This window comes from Panthera uncia, chromosome B1, assembly GCF_023721935.1.
Source record: "Panthera uncia isolate 11264 chromosome B1, Puncia_PCG_1.0, whole genome shotgun sequence".
Lineage (NCBI taxonomy): Eukaryota > Metazoa > Chordata > Mammalia > Carnivora > Felidae > Panthera > Panthera uncia.
In genome coordinates this window covers 71,501,953-71,524,531 of record NC_064811.1, presented here as the reverse complement: position 1 = coordinate 71,524,531, position 22,579 = coordinate 71,501,953, and the positions used below count along the sequence as shown (strand labels likewise).

At 38.3% G+C, this 22,579-nt stretch overlaps 1 protein-coding gene across 2 annotated transcripts in view; it reads right to left on the bottom strand.

Annotated features, from left to right (window-relative positions):
• The window catches only part of HERC3 (HECT and RLD domain containing E3 ubiquitin protein ligase 3), a 110,436-nt gene that overhangs the window by 28,908 nt on the left and 58,949 nt on the right, over positions 1 to 22,579 (bottom strand). For both annotated transcript variants that reach the window (XM_049630871.1, XM_049630870.1), the window contains 11 exons: positions 21,888 to 22,048; positions 19,593 to 19,669; positions 15,886 to 16,010; positions 14,266 to 14,325; positions 11,822 to 11,933; positions 10,760 to 10,949; positions 8,821 to 8,984; positions 8,575 to 8,688; positions 2,712 to 2,735; positions 2,531 to 2,620; positions 1,139 to 1,309 (listed from right to left, as the gene is read on the bottom strand). In XM_049630871.1, the coding sequence (XP_049486828.1) occupies positions 1,139 to 1,309; positions 2,531 to 2,620; positions 2,712 to 2,735; positions 8,575 to 8,688; positions 8,821 to 8,984; positions 10,760 to 10,949; positions 11,822 to 11,933; positions 14,266 to 14,325; positions 15,886 to 16,010; positions 19,593 to 19,669; positions 21,888 to 22,048 (1,288 nt within the window). The remainder of the gene's footprint in view (positions 1 to 1,138; positions 1,310 to 2,530; positions 2,621 to 2,711; positions 2,736 to 8,574; positions 8,689 to 8,820; positions 8,985 to 10,759; positions 10,950 to 11,821; positions 11,934 to 14,265; positions 14,326 to 15,885; positions 16,011 to 19,592; positions 19,670 to 21,887; positions 22,049 to 22,579) is intronic.

Below are 22,579 nucleotides of genomic sequence, written 5' to 3'. Positions count from 1 at the left end.
GACCATCCCAGTAACAACTGCAGCAAACCAACAAATGAGATTCATTGAGAGTTTGTTACATGCCAGGACTTAAACTCTATTAACCTAATCCTCAGAACAGTCTGATGCATAGCGATTACTATTATCATCTCCATTGTACAGGCAAGGGCTCAGACACAGAGCTAAAAAAAAGTATTTGAGAAAGTGTACCCTTGTGGGTGAGTTCAAGGTTGCCAAGAGCAGGACAAAAGAAAAGGTAGAGACAGATACTAGGACCCCGATTCTATGGATGCCAGCAGAAGATTTAACTCAGACATGCTACAAAGCAACAAGTGTCTCATCTGAATTACTAACTGAAAACAGGGGCAAAGGGACACCCCCCCCCCACCCCGCCTTTGCAATATCAAAAATCTAACCCATAAGTTCCAGGAAGAATTCCCAGGCAGACTGATGTTACTCATGGTATGTTCTGAAAGGGTGACAATAGCATGAAGACCATCAGTCTCTTGCCTACTGCCTTTTGGAAATTGGAAATAGGAATGGCAATGGAGATCTGGAAATCATCTGAAGGGAAAGATAAATGATTTAAAACAACTTCATATAATTCATTAAATACTAATCAAACACCTACTATGTAACCAAGAATTGTGTTAAGCCCTGGGAATATAATAAGTGGTAACAAACATGCATAGTCCATGAGGAAAGAAAAAACAGTAATTCAATAACTTCAGGGTACTAAGAGCGCTCATGATAGGTCAACAGCTTCCCAGACAATTTCACTCCTTTTTATTCTACCTTTTTCCTTCTTTCTCTCCAATCTTTGACAACCAAAGCTAGATGCTGACTTGACAGTTTTACCTAGTTGAAGCTTTAGTTTTGCTAGTTTGCTTGTTTCTGGTAGAGTTGGAGCAGGTTCACTGAAGAGAACGGACAAAGAAAGCCCTATAATCCCTCAAGTAATCCTCTGGCATCCTTATCTGATGTTATGTTGAGATATTCTGTTTGATTTGACAAAAGGAGGTGATTAAATGATTGTAAAATGAAAGACCTTAAGAATGGCTGTACTCCGTAATTTTAATGATAAGACCTCTGCTGTTTCATCACCCCTGTTTAAAGAAAACCTTGGAAGTCATTTAGAGGAATAGAATGAAGGGCTCACTTTGAGAGGCTTTTTCAAATCAATGTCGGAATGAATGCTCAGCTCTCTTAGGGCATCTCCAACAAGATTGTTCCTGCGAACGTGAAGGACCAGGAAGGGGCTTCTGGCCAGCAGAGGCTCCAAGGTGAGAAGCATGAAGACATTCTGCAGGTTGGCTCCATTGACTGCCACCTGGAACATCACATCGAAGAACACAATTACTCAGTGTCCTTGTAAGTGCAGACCGCAGCCGGCTGTGCCTTTGGACCTGGGGTGGTGGGGAGCAGGCTGATTGCATCTCCGTTTTGTTATTTCTGATTTTCCAAGTTGCTCATGTTTACGAAACACACAAATCTTTCCAATCTGAACCAAAAGAAATTAAATGAAACAGCTGAGGCATATGACCCATAACCAGTTCCACGAAAATGACTGAGACCAGCTAATTAAGACTGAAATAGTCATCAGAGTACAAGAAACATGATGGAGAGTTGGTAAAAACCATGACTCTCAAAATAGCAGGAAAAGAAACCTAAGAACCACTTGTTAAATGGTTTTTATTCTTTGAAACTGTCCACTTTCTCTGGAAAACCTTTACATTGACAATAACATGGATAAGTCACTGTGAAAACAGATACTTATATACAGATACACACAGAAAGCAAGAGAAAGACAGATGGAGAGAGAGAGAGGGATGAACGGAGTAATAGATCTACTACTAACAGTAGGAAGGTAGATCTGAATTGCTAATTCACAAAATGTCTTTGTAGACTTCTCAAAATCAATTCTATTTTATAATAAAAATGTGTATTTAAAATAAATTAAATCTCTGTAACTTAAGTTTTTATTCAATAAAGAATTACCAAGCTCCATTTAATTATCACTCTGTCTCTAGCAAGGGCAGCAAACGACGGCCTGCAGACCAAATCCAGCTTGCTGCCTGTTTTTGTACAGCTCTTGAAATAACAATTTTTTTTCATTTTTAAATGACTGGAAAAAAATGAAAAAAAAAGAATATTTCACATGTGAAAATTATATAAAATTCAAATTTCAGTATACAGAACATTTTATAGGCATAATGTCATGCTCATTCATTTACTTACTGTCCATCACACTTTCTGTGCTACCACACAGATAGTTGAATAGTTGAGACAGACTGTATGGCCCACAAAGACTAAAATATTTCCTATGTGGCCCTTTATGAGAAGGCTTTTCAACCCCTGATCCAGGTAAACATGCATTCATGTATATGTGTTACATCCAACATAAAATTGCTGAAAAAATTTAAATAGTTCTAAAAAGTTATAATGGCCCCTCATCTAAATACACTCTCTCCTGTTAAGTGAAAGTTACAATTGAATGCTTGGGATAAACAAAACACAGTAAGAAGAGGAAATAATTTTTTAAATATGATACCTGCATCTGTAGTTCAGCATCAGTCTGTAACATTTTTGTCTTGGCTTGGGCATCAAAGATGAAAGGGTAGGAACAAAGTGTTACAGTATCCTAGAATAAAACGTATTATTGGCAATATTACAGTGTTCCACAGAGAACAGTGCTGGATAAATATATAAGTAAATGAAAAAGGATCATTTACCTGTATTATAGATGGTCTAGCCTTCTGTATAAAGAAAAATAAAAAGTCTGTTACTTAGATTGCAAAACCTGAATTTTCTACTCCCTGCAAGTGTAAAATACAAACAACAAATCATATAACCTATCTATTTGGCCATGGAGAGAGCTAACACCATTTGAATGGCTGACTCGATTTTTGATAGAACATACCAGATGTTTTGATGGGTATAAACTGAGAAAAAAATACAAAAACAATTATAAAAAATTTTAAAGACCTTTAAAGACCATTCACTGACTCCACAATTCACAGCATTAAAAGAATTCTCTTTTATAAGAAATCTAATTCTAAAACAGGAGCTTTACAACCTTGATTTCAGAGATTAATTTTGTTGGGTAAAGTGGATGTTGCAGATTGCATTTTGTCAGCATGTTACATCTCCTTCTTACATACACATACACACACACACACACACACACACACACACACACAGAGTTGCTTCTCTTAGAAGAAAACAAGTATTTAGAAAGCTGTCCCTAACACAACATGTGGACTAGTGCTTGTTCTACAGAAGATATTTCATCAATATGTGAATAAATCTAAATAAAATTTTGAGCAAGGGAATAATAATAAATTTTTTAAAACCACAAATGAAGCCTATCTACAAGGTCTGTCACCATTTCGTTTACCAAGGGAAAAAAAGGAAATCTTTTTCCTGAAGGTTGTCAGGTTATATAACAAACGTTATTTATTGATTTAATAGAAACAAAAACATCAACAATATATATCCTGTTGATCTGTAGCAGTATTTCTAGAACAGAAAACTGCAGTCTTATTCTCAGAGATCTGAGAGTGCTCCATTAATTTTTAAAAATTCTGTGGGTTCTTTAAAATGATATCCTTAAACAAAATTAATGAAGATGCATTCTCAACAACTTCCTTATAATAATTTTCATTTATTTTAAAGATCGCACTGGTATCATATACTTAATTGTCCAAGGGGAATGAAAAAGAAGAAAAGCAGTCTTCCTTTGTAAGTGATGCATTTGTGCCCAGGAAAAGGCCAGAACAGTCCTGGCCCGCTGCATGAAGGAAGGTTTAATAGCAGCTGAAAAGAGAATAGAGCTGAGTCATCTCAGGGCCGACAGGCCTGGGAACTCAAGCACCCAGGCCTGACAGTATGCAGTTCCTCTCCACAATGCAACTGGGGTTTGGTTTCAGTAAGACGTTTTTGCTGTTCCATTTAATCATGAGGCTCATCTGCATTTTGATTTTACAGGTTTTTATTTAATTTGTAAGATATGGTTTGGTTCTATACCTATTTAAAGGCTATTGAATAAGAAGTATATAACTAGCTCCTTTTGTGTTTGTTTGTATTTCAATGAAATAATTTAACAGCAATTTTAATTAAAATCCATCCTGTTAATTCTTTAGAACTAGGTTCCTTTAGGGATCTTGGAACATTTCCCTAGACTGAGAAACCCGAACTGGAGAGATGATTCCAGTCCAGTGAGACAAGGTATGGAATCACACATATATAATCCAGGCTAATTTCATTCTCATCCCTACATATCTAATTACTTTGTATTTAGGAACTGAAATCACTAAAATTTTAAAAAGCCCATATACCATCAAACATCACTCCACAAAATGATCTTCTAGTCTAGGTACCTGAAAAAAGTATGAGCAGCCTAAGGAAGCAGGTTTATTTTACAACTGGTGGCAATATTCAGAATTTTCTAATCTTCCTCTCAGAAGAGATTATTTAAGCATTATTTGCTTATTCTCAAGGATAAGAAAGATCTTTAACATGTGTTGGCCTATAAAAGCAAGATAAAGTTTTGAACACTTCAACTGTAAAAAGGACTGGGAGAGAAGTGACCACAGTGACTATAAAAACAGTTGCTGGCATTATGGCATCCTAGCTGTAAATACTTCAATACTGGTGTTTCTGTTAGGACAGCATAGTTATTTCAGACATCAATCAGGAGCTCTGTCTGCAGGTCCTGGCTCCACATCTCTGACTACCCTGCTGCCCCTCCCTGCAAGCCCTCCCAGGCACCTCTAGATCCACCTCTGCAGGCCTGGTCCCTCCCATCACCCTTTGCCTGACCCCTTCACCCCTGGAAGAGCCCAGTTGGGGAAGTAGGCCCATGTCTCTTCTGCAGAAGGAGAGCAGTTATAATGAGAGCGAGGTCACCATCCTCTCAGGTAGGTGGGCTGGCTGGAAAGAAACACAGAACTGCCTCAGTTAGGAACCAGAGCCAAGGCCAGAGTTAACGGTCCATAAGACCCTCCTCCTTCCAGGGGAGGACCACAGTGCCAGGTCTAAAGAAGGCAAAGGAAGAAAGGGTATTTGGTCAAAAGAAGGAGCAGACCCGTATGAAGGTCTACTTATACATCCTTGAAATCTGCTGAGAGTAGATCTTAAGCATTCTCACCACACACACACACACACACACACACACACACACACAAAAGCAAACAAAATGAGTTAGGTATGTGATCGATACGTTAAGTAACTTGATCTTGGCAATCATTTCATAATGCATATCAAAAATAATCACATTGTACACTTTAAAAACATACAATTTTATTTGTCAAGTATTCATCAATAAAGGTGAGGGGAAATCCACTTATTATTCATTACCATCAATTAAAGGTAACTTAAGGGGCACCTGGGTGGCTCAGTCAGTTGAGCATCTGACTTTGGTTCAGGTCATGATCTTGTGGTTCATGAGTTCGAGCCCCACATGGGCTCACTGCTGTCAGTGTGGAGCCCACTTCAGATCCTCTATCTCCCCTTCTCTCTCTCTGCCCCTGCCCCACTCATGCTCTCTCTCTCTCTCAAAAATAAATAAAATATTTTAAAAATAATAAGGGGCACCTGGATGGCGCAGTCAGTTGGGCAACCGACTTTGGCTCAGGTCATGATCTCACAGCTCGTGAGTTTGAGCCCCGTGTTGGGCTCTGTGCTGATGGCTGAGCCTGGAGCCTGCCTTGGATTCTATGTCTCCCTTTCTCTGTCCCTCCCCTGCTCACACATTGTCTGTCTGTCTGTCTCTCTCTCAAAAATAAATAAACATTAAAAAGTAATAATAATAATAAAACACGGGTGCCTGGTTGGCTCAGTCTATTAAGCATCCGACTTCAGGTCATGATCTCACAGTCCAGGTTCAAGCCCCACACTGGGCTCTTTGCTGACAGAGCCTGGAGCCTGCTTCAGATTCTGTGTCTCCCTCTCTTCTCTGCCTCTCCCCCGGTCACAGTCTCTCGCTCTCTCTCTCAAAAATAAACATTAAAAAAATTTTAATGAAAGTAATTTAAAAAGCATATAAATTTATGTATGAAACAGGGGTGCCTGGCTAGTTCAGTCCGTAGAGCATGTGACTCTTGATCCCAGGATCATGAGTTTAAGCCCCATGTTGGGCATGGAGCCTACTTAATTAAAAAAAAAAAATTAATAAAATAAAATAAATTTATGTACAAAAAGCTTTAGCATTCTAGATTAAAACGCAAGATAGCAAGAAATTTAAACTTCAATTTCTAATAATACTATACCTTATACAATAAAAGAAAATTCCACAGAAATCACAAAAGGCCACACTATAATTTGACCTACTAATTTTCTATCTTTCTGTAATAACTACCTGCAAGACTAAAGAAGAGATGAGCATCTGGTATTCAAGACCTGTATGTGCTTATCATATGTTAAGAGAAAAAACGTAAAAAAGCTGTAGGGGCATCTGGGTGGCTCAGTTGGTTAAGCATCCAACTCTGGATCTCAGCTCAGGTCATGATCTCATGGTTTATGAGATTGACCCCACATCGGACTCTGCACTGACAGCAGAGGCCTGCTTGGGATTCTGTCTCTCCCTCTTTCTACCCCTCCCCCAACTTGTTCTTGTTCTCTCTCTCTCTCTCTCTCTCTCACTCAAAATAAATAAATAAACTTAAAAAAAGTTGTAGGGGCGCCTGGGTGGCTCAGTTGGTTAAACCTCTGACTTCAGCTCAGGTCATGATATCACAGTTCATGAGTTTAGGCCCTGCACTGGGCTCTGTGCTGACAGCGCAAAGCCTGGAGCCTGCTCCAGATTCTGTGTGTGTGTGTCTCTCTCTCTCTGCCCCTCCCCTGCTCACATGCTCCCTCTTTCTCAAAGATAAATAAACATTAAAAAAAAATTAAAACAAAAAAAAAATTTGTAAAAGTTGCCCACTTAAGTACCTCCATTCACAGACTTCAATCATGATAATCCAGATTTCTAACACCAGCAACTTCTTTTTCAGAGTCAAAAAGAATTAGGGTTCATTAGAAGTATTTTATTCAGCATCCAGTCACAGAAAGGGCAGATTCAAAGTCAGAAGAATTGGCTTTTATGAAACTAACTAAATTGGTGGGAAAATTGTTGAACTTCTGTGGGCCTCCATTTCCTCACCTACAAACAAAACAGCCTAAATAATTCATAAAGCTTATTTCAGCTCTTAACATTTTATTTTGCCACAACTAGCTACTTGCAAGTTGATAAAACAGAAAAGCTTCTTTTTACAATTTCTAAATTAGCATGTGAAAGCAAGAGTTCATTGCTAGCCTGCACGTTATATTTCCCATGTAAACCCATTTAGAAGATTCTAACCCATTTTTATTGAAAAGTATTTTGTTTTCTCAAGGTCAAGGTTATAATAAAAGCTTATTAAAAACACATTACTGTGTCTAGCACTGATCATCTATTATTTGACAAAGCAAATAATCTTTCTTAGTTAAATAAACCTTATACTCCTTGTTATTAGAAACCACTACTGCACTACTGACCTCCAAAAACTCTACAGGGAAAATACTGCCTCAATGTAGTGATGCAGCTGTTAAACTGGCCAGGATTCACACCAAATGTATCTGCTACACATGACTTCACTAAATATGGTGGCCAAATTATCATTCTGTTTTCTGACCTAACTCCCAATGTATACATACTCCACAGATGGGAGGTCCTAAAAAGCCTTGCACAGGTCCCAAGCCAGTCTGCAATCAAACTGAGCAGCTCTTGCAGAGCCATGGTGACAGGCAGGAATCTTCAGTCCCTTGGATGGCTCATTTAACATATATTGAGAGCTAGGTCGGGGATATGTGACATCTTCACACCCATAATCCCAAATCAGAGGTGGCCTACCAGGTTCAGGCACTGACATAAGACAACTGAAGTAAGCTAGCTACTGGAAGATGGTAATTAGCAAATGATCCTTTCCTCAATGTCAAAATCCAGTGACGGTGTGGACTGTGGCACATATAAGCCTCATCTAAAGAGCTACTATTGAACTCTAGCCAACTGGTACCATCTGGGAGGACAGGTCATGTTGCCAGATCTTCTAAGTTCCAAGAAAAACTAGAAATTCATTTTACGTATCTTGACTTTTTTATGGTAAGAGACACGTAACATAAAGTTTGCCATCTTTATCACTTTTAAGTGTACAACTCAGTAGTGTTAACTATATTCACATTATGCAGATCTCCAGAACTTTTTCATCTTGCAAAACTGAAGCTCTCTACCTATTAAACAACTCTCCATTTTCCTTCCCCCAGGTCCCAGTAACCACCAGGCTACTTTCTGCTTCTACAACTGTGACTACTTTAGATACCTTGATTTTTAAAATGTTGGCAACTAATTAAAGTTTGTACCATTCTGGCTGATCACCCATTTATGACTCCTTATTGACCATTTATGATGTCTCAAACGCTTCAAAAGTTTCAAGAATGCAAAGCCAGCCAAAACCCTGTGACATTAACACCAAAGTCAAGGACAAATTGTACAGCTCAGATTGGGCTTTTCTTGTCCTCATTTGTACTCTGAGAAAAGACTAAAGCTTTAAGAATATGCTTTAGATGAATTCTTACCATGCCTGCTTGATGCAAGAACCACATGAGGTAGTCTTCCTGAATGTCCACAAGATTGGAAATCTCAGGAATGTAAAATGTATCATATTCAACATGCTTCACTTTAAGATTTACCTGATGAAGAACCAAATGAGGACAATTAAAACCCAAACAACTGGAAAATGGCTTTCCAAAGACTACCTCAGTAGGACATTTGAGCCTACCATCTATTCACCCCTCTCCCCACTGGATCCTCTCTATACTCACCTTATACAACTTCTCCAAGAGCTTGAGAGCTGCTGTAATATAATTGTTAAACAGTACGGGAATTAAGAATGTCTTTCTTCCTCTCAGTAGGTACACGACTGCACCTTTATAGAGGTTTACCAGCTTCATGAAATATTTTGGGCATACCTGAGACCACCAGTTATCTTTAGAAAGAAAGAAAAGACATGTTTCAGCATGTATTTTTGATCAATTATTTATGTCTTCTGCCTACTAGCTAAAAACTGATCCGGCTAAAAAATAAACATTAGTCTAAAATATAGTTTCCCAAAACTGACTTTAAAAAGAATCCATTAAAGCATTTCTGGAGAGCACAAGAACCCCCTAGAGCTTTTTTTGTAAAGCTTGATCTGCTTTTTTTTTCTCAAAGACTCATTCAGAAGGCCAAGCTAAACATTCAGTTCCAAAGATCCATGTGGACAAGATGTTAAGGCACATGTTGCAGGCAGGAGCATTCAGATATCATCATCTTTGCTGCCCTCAACTCTGCCTCCACCTACATCCTGTACCAGGGATGCATAGGACGACACACTCCAGAAGCAGCAGCAGTATGGAAGCCATGCCTTCCCATCAAGAGGTTTCATTAGTTGTAAAACTACTGTTTCTGTTTCTCCCCAAACTGTGCTTTCTCATAACCAGACAAGAAGGCTAGACCATTGGTTTCTACATTGTCAGAAATAAATTCAGCCATACTGAAATACTTAAAGGATGAGATGACATGATGTCTATGATTTTTAAAAAATATTTCACCAAAAGTAAAAAGGTGGTGGTAAGGGGAACATAGAAAACAAAAAGGGCCAAATATTGATAATCGTGAATTTGTGTGAATAGGTACCTACAGAGTTTTCCACACTCTGAGATATTCTTTTAAATTTAAATTTCTTTCATTAGAAGTTAAAAACAAGTGTAAAACTAAACAACTCTGATCTCTTTGTACTGTCCTACCTGAAAAAATTAAAATTAAAATTAAAAAAAACCCTAAACGTCAGGTAAAATTCCTTCAGAGATTGCCATCTCTCTACTTCATAGCCTATTAGAACACCTGAAAAGATAGGCCACGAAGGGCTTTGGTCTTAAAAAAACAAAATTAAGGACTAACATATTACTAGTGCTTCCATTATTCTTTGTTTTTATATCTTCTGCAAAGGTAGAAGCAGTATGGAAAAGCCAGTATTCCATCCTCAGGAACACAGGTCTCTTTACTTATGGGGAGACACACTCAAGTAACATCCTAGTCCATTTGGAACACAGAAGTTACTGAGTTGCAATGAACACCTAAAAAATTTACCAGGAAAAAAAAAAGGGGGAAAAACCCAGGTGACAGACTTTCTGCACTTGATTAATAAAAACATCTCAGGCGCTACTTCCATGAGACACTCTCCAATTCACTGAGGAACGGAAGGTTCTTATCTCAGCAAAGTGTCCGTAGCCTGCAAAAATCAGTGTGGACTCAACTGTCCTAAAAAAGAAAAACAGAACAAACATTTGGTAAGTCTCCACTAGGTCATTTTCTTCCTCTCCTCTTTTGGAGACCTGTGCATCACACCAAACTACTCATTTCACTCCCACCCCCTAAATTAGGTATAGGAGAAAGAGCAACAGATAGACACTAATTCTTGAGGCACTATTAACTACTAGCAAATGTAGGAGGTGAAAAAATAAAGTTAATCTAACTTTGTGAATATTTAAAAATCAAGACGAGTCTGGCATGAATCATTTCAAATAACCTAAATGATGGTTCGATTTGCTCATACTGCAAATATGGCCAGTTAGAAGACAACGGCAAAGAAAGAAAGGTTTGAATGTTAAGGATATTAAATGGCGACAAATAGATTCTCAGATCTCAGTCCACTGAGAGCCAGTGGTCACAACAATGAAATAAAAAATACAAAACCACTGGTATTGATTTTAGCAAATTCACCTAATACTTTGCTGGGGTTTGTATCCAACCGCAGAATGGCCATTGCCAGGGGAATAGTCAATGTTATGTAATACTTGGAATCCTGGAGCAGGGGGAACTCAGGTAGTATTAAATAGATTCTCATGGCTTCAACATCTGGTGGTGAACTTGACAACTGAGGAATCAGGCAACTTTCAAAGCTGTTTAAGATCTGTATGAGAGAAAAGAATACTGAGAAATTCAAACATTGCTGAGATCTAGTTACCTGATCTCTAAATTCATAAGCTATTTGATAGACTCTCAACTCCCACTCAGTCGGTATGCACAGAGAATCAACCATGAGCCAAGCACTAGTGGTGCTTAGGAGATACACCAATGGAATGAAAAGTCAAACATCTCCACCTGTGCAGACTTCTCTGGAAGGGCATTTCCTTCAAAAGATTTAAGCTAAAAAGAAAGCTCAAGGTAGGTCAAATTCCCAAAGTGAATATTGTAAAATTAAGATTTATACAAGATTTATGCCTTCTTATCTTACACTCTTTTGTTTCTCTTTAAAGTTGAATTATTGCAATACAAAAATGCATTTTTAAGAATATACTCTGAGGGCGCCTGGGTGGCTCAGTTGGTTAAGTGTCCAACTTTGGCTCAGGTCATGATCTCACAGTTCGTGGGTTCAAGTCCCCTGTCAGGCTCTGTGCTGACAGCTCAGAGCCTGGAGCCTGTTAGGATTCTATGTCTCCCTCTCTCTCTGCCCCACCCCGGCTCATTCATGTACACACACTCTCTCTCTCTCAAAAATAAACAAACATTAAAAAAAAATAAAAAAGAAGAATATACTCTGCAGGAGTGCCTTGGGTGGCTCAAGTTGGTTGAGTGTCAGACTTTCGCTCAGGTTATGATCTTGTGGTTCATGAGTTTGAGCCCCATGATGGGCTCAATGCTGTCAGCCTATCAGCACAGAGCCCACTTCAGATCCTCTGTCCCCCTTTCTCTGCCCCTCCCCTATTTGTGCTCTCTCAAAAATAAACAAACATTTAAAAAAATAAAAAAAAAGAATACATTCTGCAAATGTATACAACTTACCTGCTCTAGAATCATGGAGTGCTGGGAGCTCATTAACTTCTCAAATAACACCCTCGTTGAGTTCAGGTCAATCCCAGGGATTTTGGGACTTGTTTTAAAATGTTCATCAATTCTAAACAAAAATTTCAAACGTGTGTTAATAAAAGAAAAACAAAGCAAACACTCTGTTGGGAATTAGAAGTAGGGAGACAAAATAGTCTATCCATACCGATCAGATTTAAATTTGACCCAGCAGACAAGCTGTGTAAAAATATTACACTTTAAGGAAGCCAAACAGAATCAAGCTCTGGATGGAACCCCTTTTCCAAGATGATCTTAAAGTTTTCAAGTGTTTTTTCCCTTCAATTCAAAGTACAAGCAAGTCATCATTTCGACTTGAGATTATCTTGAAACTTATATAAAAGCAGAGTGTTATTTCCATGATTTACTCTTGTGTGTTTGCCTTTCTCTGTAATTATGGTACACTGAACTAGATGTAGAGATGCTGTGCCTAGGTGCAAAAACATCCCCTGTGCAAACTGGCCCAATCATCAACAAATGGCAGGTAGAACAAAACTCCTTGTTTAAAGCTTTTCTCAATAAAGTGTTTTTAAAAAAATCAAATCCACAACAAATACAAAGTTAACGTCTTACACAATTACATACACCTAAGGACTAATTTCACTGATACTGTTTTTAACTTCCTAGCAACTAATCGTTTTTCCTAACTTTATATAAAGTCATAGCCTTTTTGAGACTTAGAATGTCTCTTTCAAATTCCCACTCTTGAATATACCAAATCTATTAATTACAAAATAACTTCCTGTTTGCAAAATAGACTTCTGTTGATGGGTAACGGACACATCTAATAGTTTTAACACTATCTGACAGCAATGCTGTAACTCATAAAAACAGAGAGTTTCTAACATTAAAAAAACAACAACATATGCATTGAAACCTAAATGGTCAAATCAAGAGATGCTTGGGCTTTGTTTGTTGGGTCCTTTGTTGTTATTGCTCTAAAAATAGATCTACCCCAAACGCAGAAATTAATTCTGGTGTCCTATATGTAACCTTCTATATGCTTAGAGGTACTTTCTGTCACGCTATTAAGAAAAAATAAAACATTTTATCTAAATGTATTTATTCTTTGCAAAAGTGGTCTTTTACTTCAATCGGTTTCCTGTGAGGCATTGTTCATAAGCTATATAAGCAGAAATCCTGAAATAGTACAGTTGTCAGTTAAAAAAAATTAAGGCTTTACCCACCTCTCTATGGAATTCATGATCCTAAGGATGAATAACCTAACAAGTCTGGCCAAGAGCCATTCCCAACCTTCATAAAAGCTGTCCTTCTAGAACAAGGTTTCTCAACCTTGGTGCTATTGACTTTTGGGATCAAGTAATTCTTTGCTGGGTGGACAGGATTGTGAGGTGCTTAGCAGCATCCTTGGTCTTGGCCCACTAGATGCCAGTAGTATACCCTCCCCCCCCCCCCCATTGTAACAACCAAAAAATGTCACCAGACATTGCCAAATGTCCTCTTAGAAGATAAATCAGCCTGGTGGAAAACCACTTCTAAAAAACCAACATCAGCACAATCCTGAAGACTTTTCCCTAAAGGAAAAAGCTAAATATTAAAGCTGAAATAAACTGGATGAGCTCATTCCAGCTGCCCTAATGATACAAACAAATGACTTGGCAATCTCTAGCTGTAACAGAAGAAAAGTTTCTGAGATGACCTCTTGCAACCCAGTTAGGGACATCATTTTTTGGTGGGGGAGGGAGTGGGATTCACATACAGAACTGAATTCTAAGTTCTTCTTGGGATTTCATTTGCCTGGTCACTGACAAAAAGGATCGAGAGATAGTCGAGAATTGGGGTCCCCAAAGATCAAAACCCGTGACAAAACCCTTCTGCTGCATGAGGTTCTTCAGGGGGATACCTGCAGAAGGGATAAGGCCAAGCAAAGAAACACTATTTTCTACCTGGAAATTCAGCCTGAATAATCTCCTGGTGAACTGGGCTAGACCTAAGTCCAAGGAACTCCTGAAGCTTCCTTGGAACACCCCCTGAGCTCACTGGTTTTGAGAAAAGAAAAATCTATGGGGAAAGCAAACCAATGAAACCCAGGAGATTAAAGAATTAAGAATTTAAGAACAAATACAGTACACATGTGGGGATACCATTTCAGAAAAACCTGAGAAATCTTACTATTGATTACACCAACTCTTTCTGAGATAGTCTCTATGCTAATCTGCTGCTTTGCCAACCAGGCATGAATCAGCATTGCCCTTCCTGACACCCTCTCATTCATCATTATTAGGCATTCCAAGTTTTGCACAAATCATCATCAGTGAATTAAGGCCAACCACCATCAAAGAGAACAGAAGTCTTTCACTGCCTTTGCTGAGTAAGTATTTGCATCACATGTGGGTATTTTTTTAAGATTCTAAATCACTTACTTTTTTTCAAGAAAACTTCCATTCCAACAGGCTGCAGAAGATAATATCTGAACAACACCACTGCTCAGAAAGAAAAAGGTAGGCAAGCCTTTAATAATTACAAATAAATGGTTACTCAAGCCTCAATAATAGATTAGTCATCTATTCCAGGGTTTCATTAATAGCAGCTCTTTCTTACCCAGATGAAGCCTTGGAAAACGTACATTTGCTGTAGAGAAACATTGTGTCACATCTCAAAATAGACAAGTACTTAAGTTTTCCATAAGTCATGTTAAGATCAAAAGTACCAAAGCTACTGAAAGAACAATTCTTGTACCTGATAATGATCTCGAACAACCTTCTGCCATCAACTAAGATACTCCCCAGCTCATCTCCCAACACAAACAAAATATAATCAAAAAAGAGATGTTGAGCTGTTATCTCCCAAACACAGAAATTGTCTTTGCAAATTAATAAGTAAACAACCACTGCCTTCTATTTTGTTTCTTATCTGAGAAAGAAACTGAAAATAAGTGAAGTGAGTGTTTATTCCTATTACCTAGATAACAGAGGCTCTGGGAAAATAGCTAGTGTCTGAAGACCCAGAATGAAACTGCGTGTGAAGAGTCTTGGACCCTCTCATCTAGTATATAGAAAAGGGAAGGAATACAACAAATACATGGTTAAGGAGGGGGTTGCAATAACTTCTGGGTCAAGAATGGTCTTTAGAGATAACTTCTTCCATCCCCTCATTTTATAAATGAGAGAACTGGGAACTAGTAAACTGTCAAGGTCCCAGGGAAGCGGAATCCATCCTGCCCCTCTCATGATGAGTCTAGTCCCCTTCCCTCACCCCCACATCCTTCCAGCCTGAATTCCTCATCAGACCCACCTAAGGTTAGAGAAATTCTGAGGACCGCCATGAGCTGCTTAAGGGCATTCCCAATGATCCCGGTGCACCCCAAAGTTTAGGGCCCTGGTCATTTGCCCTACTACACTCTATGTCAAAAAGAAGATATACACATTTCAGTGTACAATGTACACAGAGCATGATTCATTCATTCCCAAATATTAGATGGCAGAAAAATGAAAATACTAAGGAAAGTCAATGAAAATGTATAAAAATGTGCACAAAAAAAAATTTCTCCTTTAAAATAAGCTGGATAAAAGGCATCAATCCTTTTTACTTTATTTTCTCAACTTGGCATTATATTACCATCTTGACTAATCATTGTGAATGTGAAAATGCTAGAAATTATTCAGGTTAGGTAAGCTAACATTTGTCTTACTTTTGGGATGCTTTGGGATCCACATATGAAGAAACTCTTGAGGTTAAACCATAATACTGAGCTTTTTTAACATAAAAGCCAACCCATGCCTTCATCAGTCAGGATTTTTAAGATCTGAATAAGGTAAGGTTAAAGGACACACTCTGAGAGAATGGGGGCAAAAATTATTATGTTATCTGGGCCTAAGGACACCAAATCCTCAAGAAATACGTGCCAGAAAAACAAAAATAAAAAGATTCCCTAAAATGTAAAACTCCATTCATAACCTCAATACGGAAGTAGGGGAAATTACTGAGCTAAAAGATTCCAACGTACTCTGGAAAAATGAAAATGAAAACAAGCAGCCACATACTTGATTGTATTTGCATTGTTGTGTTCTGAGAGTTTTTGTCTCCAAACTGCTATGGTTTCATCATTTATTAGACTGGTGTAATGTGCTTGGTTCATCGTCCTAAAGTCAACAGCAGGGGAAGAATTCTGGAGGATTAAATATAACAGTAAAAAAAGAGAAATTATGTAGGTTGGATCTTTTCTCTTTCTCCTCATATATTCTCAGTCTTGTGTTCACAGGAGCTGGGGTGTGCTGCCCACACCCCCCTCTACACTCCCTGAGCTGCTGAGAGCGTAAGCTCCCAACAGCTCCCAGCTGGGCTACACTCCGAGAACTGCCCTTGGCCACTGCTTCATCCCTCTAATGTCCAGGGGCAGGTAGAGGTGTAGTATAAAGGCTTAGCCTCCTTGCCTCCACTCAGGACTGGCTGAAGAGCCATCCTGACTTCAGAGCTCCCGAGGAGACTGGCTTAGGCCTCTGTTACACAGATCCACAGTCTCTCCCTGCAGGCCCAGGGCTGCCTCCTTCATCCCTAAATAGATGCCTTCCTACCACACTCCCTGAAAGACTGTTTCAACATAAATCTCAGTCTCACAGCCTGTTTCCCAGAGAAACAAACCCAATAGGGCTTTTCCACACTTCTTTCCCCTCTGCTTTGGATCACTGTAACATCAAGGCTTTTAAGGTATTGATCATTTGCCATAACTAGTCACACAACTCCAACAAAATATATTATTAAAAAGTTCAGTTATAATCTATATTGCAAATAATCTATGAAAACGTAATGACTCTTAATTTCTTGTTCCAGGTATATAGTTATACATTTGTAAGGAAGGTGCCAAAAAGGACATGTCAATAATGGCCTCGACAATTCCAAATGCTACAAGCATTATACATCCTTTCTTCAGTGAGATTTTAAAAAATATAAGCCCTTTTGTTTTCTATAATTTATCTTATTCAACTGATATTACCCAAAACCTATTCTTGATCTAGAACTAAGAAAAAGTTGAAAGTGCTTTATACCCTCCATAACTGTCACTAGAAAAGAGGGAAAAGGTTATATTAAACCATTCATCCATCAATTCATAACATGATTATTTTTTCCTCCTTTGTACCTACACATGAAAATACAACTTCCAAAGTAAATTTTCTTTGTTACTTCCCCCATAGTTGTAAGATATTATATAATAAGGGGAAAGGAGAAAGGCATATAACAAATCACACGTTTGACAATGTTTTTGATCATCTGGGTCTTGATAATTATTTTATTAAAATGGCCACAGACATCTAAGAGAGAACAAATTCATCTTGAATGACACAGAGAAAAATCATAAGACAAAGTAGACACTTGAACACACACATGCAAGACTGCCTCTTTACCCTAGTCTTAAAACCACTGGTGTTATCTAAATTTTAATTACTTTCCTCATTTACAGTGGTGGCTGAACAGAGACTCTAACATATACTTACAATAAAACATTTCACGTGGAACTACTTTCTCATTCTTCATCGCATGTCCAATAAACTACAGATGTCCTGAATGAAGTATAATCTCAGAATCACTTAAAGACTCAAGAAAAGGATATGAATTTTCTGTGCCTTCTAATTATATGTAGGCCAAAAAGAAAAAACAAACTGACCTAGCATCAACTTTTCTCAACTTTGGATCATGAGAGCCTTCAAAATCTTGATGGCCAAGTCACACTCTAGACCAATTAAATCAGAATCTCTAGAGGCATCAGTGTTTTTTAAAAGGCCCCTAGCTGATATCAATGGGCAACCAAGGTTGAGAATAACTGTTGGGAAAGACAGAATTATGTCACCTACAGGTGCACATGCACCCTAACATCCCAACATTCCTTATTCAATCCTATCCAGTGAACAACAAGAAAGGAAAAAAAGGGGCTATGGTTTGCATTCACCAAATTTCCAAGACGTGGAATCAAAGGTAGTAAAACAGTATCTATACCCAACTCCTCCCCTTCCTTCTTCCACCTCAGACCTAGCATTCACTGAATAAGCTGTGTTTATAGAAATGGAGGCCGTCACTACACAGATGCTTTTCTCTTAGGTCTTTTAAGTGATTCTTCAAGTGTGATGGTAACAGGGCAAACATATGATTTTATCAGTCTCTGTATCTAAACAAACATCTATGCTCAAGTAGAAGTGCACAGGCTTCAGTTTTAAAGAGAAAGAGCAACACCTTCCTAAATAATAGTCTATCTTTAGTTTCTTTTTTCTTTGTTATCTTACATTTTTAATGCATACCACTCTTACCAGTGGTTTAACCTTTAATCTGCCCTATTTCTTTAACCTTACACTATTTTAGATTCTTTTCATCAATGTTTTGTTTTCCAGTCCCAACAGTGTTAAGTACAATAAATTTTAAATCCAACTACTTAGATCAGGTACTGTATTTATAAAAGTAGTAAAACTAAGTTTTTATGTTAACTTTCACAGGAAAATTAAAGTTGGACAATTTTATTCAAGTCAATTCCTAGGGAAATGAATACTTCAAACTCTAATACTTATGGACAAAAAATTATTATCCTGCAGAGATTTAGTGCTTTTCATATTTCACTTTACTCGCATTTTGAAGAAACAAAAAAGCATCTCAGTTTTCCAAGATTTCTCTGTGAAGCACTGAAGCCAGGTCTAAAATAGGTCTAACACAGCAGTTCCAAATCACCCCAGATGGTAGCACTAAACAGAACCTTCTCCAGGCTCCTGACCTACAAAATATCTAATTGTCCACTTCCACCATCCAACCTGAAGCCACAGACTCCAGCACAACCTCTTCTACCACATCATAGAATTATACTGACTAGATTTAAAGATGGCAAAGTATCAGTCGAATGGGGAGAATTTCCAGGACTCATAGGGCCCTTGTCTCCACAGCTCCTCTTTTCCTCCCAACCAATTCTGATTCCTCTGTCATCACGAGTAACCCTTCCCTGCTCTTCCATGAGAGGATAAGAATCAATGCACGATACATGGTTGGTCCTCCGTACATGCTTCCTGAATAAAAGCGGGTGGGCGAGGAAGAAGAGAGGAGAGAAAGCACAAAAATAAGGAAGGGAGTGCAGGGCAGGAAACAAATCTGTGCCCCTGGTTTCAGAATGACTTCCTTTGTCCAAGAAGAACAGAATCAATTAAAAGCTCTGTCATAGATACTGCACCACTTTCTCTTCTCCCTTCAACCCTGAAAAGATACTGGAATGTCATTCTTCCTGACTTACCCACTACAGTGACATTGGAGACAATCTGAAAGTTTAGTGTGGTGCTGTGAGCAAATGATAAATGATAAAGGATATCTGAATACTGTATCATCTCTTTTATATTTTGCATATACTCAATCACATCAAACACACCCACTAAATTTTCAAATACCTAGCATTTGTTGCTACTTAACAGGGAAGAAATGGAAAGTCAAATAATAACAAAGTTATTACAAACTCTCTGGGCCTCCTTAAATATCTTTTGGAATACAGACATAAACAAATAATTTTAAATTATAAATCAGAATCCTACGATTAAAATACCAGGAAAGTTATTGGTACTTCACAGAAGCAAAATAGAGAGAATGTCTTCAAGTTCTAGTTGGCTTACCTTAATAAGATAAAATTGTTAGAAACAAAGAGTAACATTGCTCTCATGTAATTGTTTATAACAATAAATATTGGTTCACCACTATTCCATCCCCAAAGAAGAGTGAAAAGAAATTTTACCTCATATTTGGAGCAAAGTACGAAAGTTTGGTCTCCTCCAGAGAAGATCTGCTTAACAATATGATATTTAAAGCGATCTGTCAAAAAAAATTTTCAACAGCACATTTTTCAGTAATTAAGCTTTTTCCATGATCCCCTTTTCTAATATTCCAAAATACGCTTCAGACTAGTTTCCTATCCATTTTATTTATATCAGAGAAGAAACCTTCTCGCCTGGCTCTCTGCCCAAAACTGTTTCTACTTCGATTAAAAATAAATGTATAAAATGGTATCCCCCACTCCAACCCTACCTCCACCCCCCTCCCTAACTGCCAGCTAATCCTGACCTTGTTTCTATTTTTCATTCTCATCTTTCATGCCACTGACCTGAAATTTTAAATAGTCACTACTATCAACGGTAACATGCCTAAGAAATAATCCAACATCAGAGTGTGGTGGTCTCTAGCCCCTTCAGGATGAAGCTTGTCATGTAAGGACCTCCATTTCCTACTCCCTGCTTTATCTTCCATCACACCATATCCACGGTGACTTTCCAATACCACCACATTGCTTTCATTGCTAACAGACCACACTATTCCCTACCTCCACATCTTTTCCTTCCACCACCACCCCCCGTGCACACTGTACTCTCCATGATGGTGCCTCCTAGGGCGAAGTTGCAACGGTGCTCCTGGAATTGTGTGATTCCGTGGTACTCACCACTGCCCACTCCCTCACAGTCCTCTACCTGGCTAACTCCAAATCATCCTTTAAGACACAGCTCAAACTTCCTCTAACCGGAATACTCCTTGATGCCTTCCTCTGTGCTCCCACATTACCATGAAGGTTCCTAAAACCACAGCATTTACATAATGAATTGAAATTTACCTACTTAACGTTATAAAATCATCCTGGCAAACATCCAAACACAAATTTATGATCACATAAATTAGGTCATAATGAAACTTTAAGAATTTTTGGTTCCAAATTAATTGATACAACACTTGAGTTTTTAAAATTGGTATATTTCTTAAACACATGCATTCCTAGCATGACTACAATGCCTTGGGGTAAAAGAAATTCTCAAATGACAGAGAAGAGGACAACTAGCCATTCCTTCACTGTGGGGAACATCATCAAAACCAAATTTTGTTTATTTTATATTGTAAGTTCCACTACATTTTTAGATGCTCATATATTCATTCCATACATCTTGACTGACTGAGAAGTCTGTGCCAGGCCTTGTGCTATATGTCAGATTTACAAAGAGGAAAAGACTCAGTCCTTGCACTGAAGTTATAAACCAGCAGAAAACTTATGGTTATTATTGTTTAAAAAGAAAATCCTAATCGGGGCACTTGGATGGCTCCACCGGTTAAGCGTCCAACTCTTAATTTCAGCCAGGTCATGATCTCACAGTTTTTAAGACTGAGCTCCGCACTGGGCTCTGTACTGACAGCATGGAGCCTACTTGGGATCCTCTCTCTCTCCCTCTCTCTCTACCCTTTCACTGCTTGCTCTCTCTCAAAATAAATAAAAATAAACATTTTTTAAAAATCCTAATCAAGCCATAAGTCACTTTATAGTCTTCAAAATCAAAGTTATTATTAAATCACACTTCTTTTTAATGGCTCTCCAGCTCCATGTCAGCCCCTGGATTTATTATTTCAAGCCACTCATATAGAGTGACTGCCTTATTTGGATTTCCAATGAAATGGATGTTATGTTATTTAACTTATTTTTTTAAGGGAAGAAAAAAAATGGCATAAAAAGAAATCATGTCATGATGTTATGACCAGAGTAGCAAAAGTAAAGGTAACACAGCACAAGCATAAAGAGCACAGGCTTTAGAATGAGGCAGACCTGGGTTTAATTCCTGTCCCCAGAATCTATGTAATCTTGGGCAAGTTACTTAACCTCCTTAAGACTCAATTTCCTCATCTCCAACATAGGAATCATAACCACCAATTCTTAAGGTTGTTTTTGGTGCTTAGCTTAAGTAATGGAGCTTGGTTAAGCATTCAATAAACATTAACTTTCATTATCAGCAATGATAATAAATAAAATTTATACACCACCACCAAGGTCTTTAGGGCCAAAGTAACATTTTTTGCTTGATCTCAATCAAGATCTCTAGGATCTTAATTATAAGGCCTCATGCATAGTAACTACTCAAGTATTTGTTGATCAATGTTAAAATAATATATCTCATATTTATTTCCTCCAAAAGACTTCAAGGTAAAAAACAGATATGTGTTCTATAAAAATTTTTTATCACTTAAAATACCATTAAATTCCAATGAAAATCACTCTTACCAGCTCTGGCTGAAAGCTGGCCACTATGGGCAGCCCAGTAACCTTTCACAGGGGATGGGCACTTAACGTTACAAGTGTGTCCCGTTCCCAATTGACCTCTTGCTCCACAACCGAATGCATAGATGAGTCCAGAAGAAGGCACGAAGGCTAGAGTGTGTTGTCTGGGGAAAAATAATTTAAAATAACTTACCAGCATAGTTTCTACTAATAGGGACATACACTCAGACTCTTTTAACCACCACATATGAGCACAGCAATACCTAGGGATGCCCCTAAGAAATCCTACCCCACATTTACATGTGACTGTTTGCAAGCAAGCAGCAGCTGGCTCTCCATAATGCTGCCCTTCTCTGAGACTCTAGGCAACGAGAAGGATGGGCAAGACTTAGAAAAGGCTGCATGGCCTGCTGTATTTGGCCTGTGGGATGACAGAGAAGAAGCAGGGTGGACCAGGCAAAATTTCCAAGAAGTTCTTTGAGGCTCTCTCACTTTCCCTTCTTCATGTCTTCCCCCCTATCCTACCAGTCTTTATCCCAGAAGAAACCTAATGTCCCAACTTGATCCACTCATCTCAAACCCATCCTTGTCACACACTGCTCAGATTAGACTCTCTCCAAACTTTCCCCATAGGTGTGTATGCAGTTAAGATCTCTTAAGATACTGATCCATATGCTTGGTCACGACAAAGACAA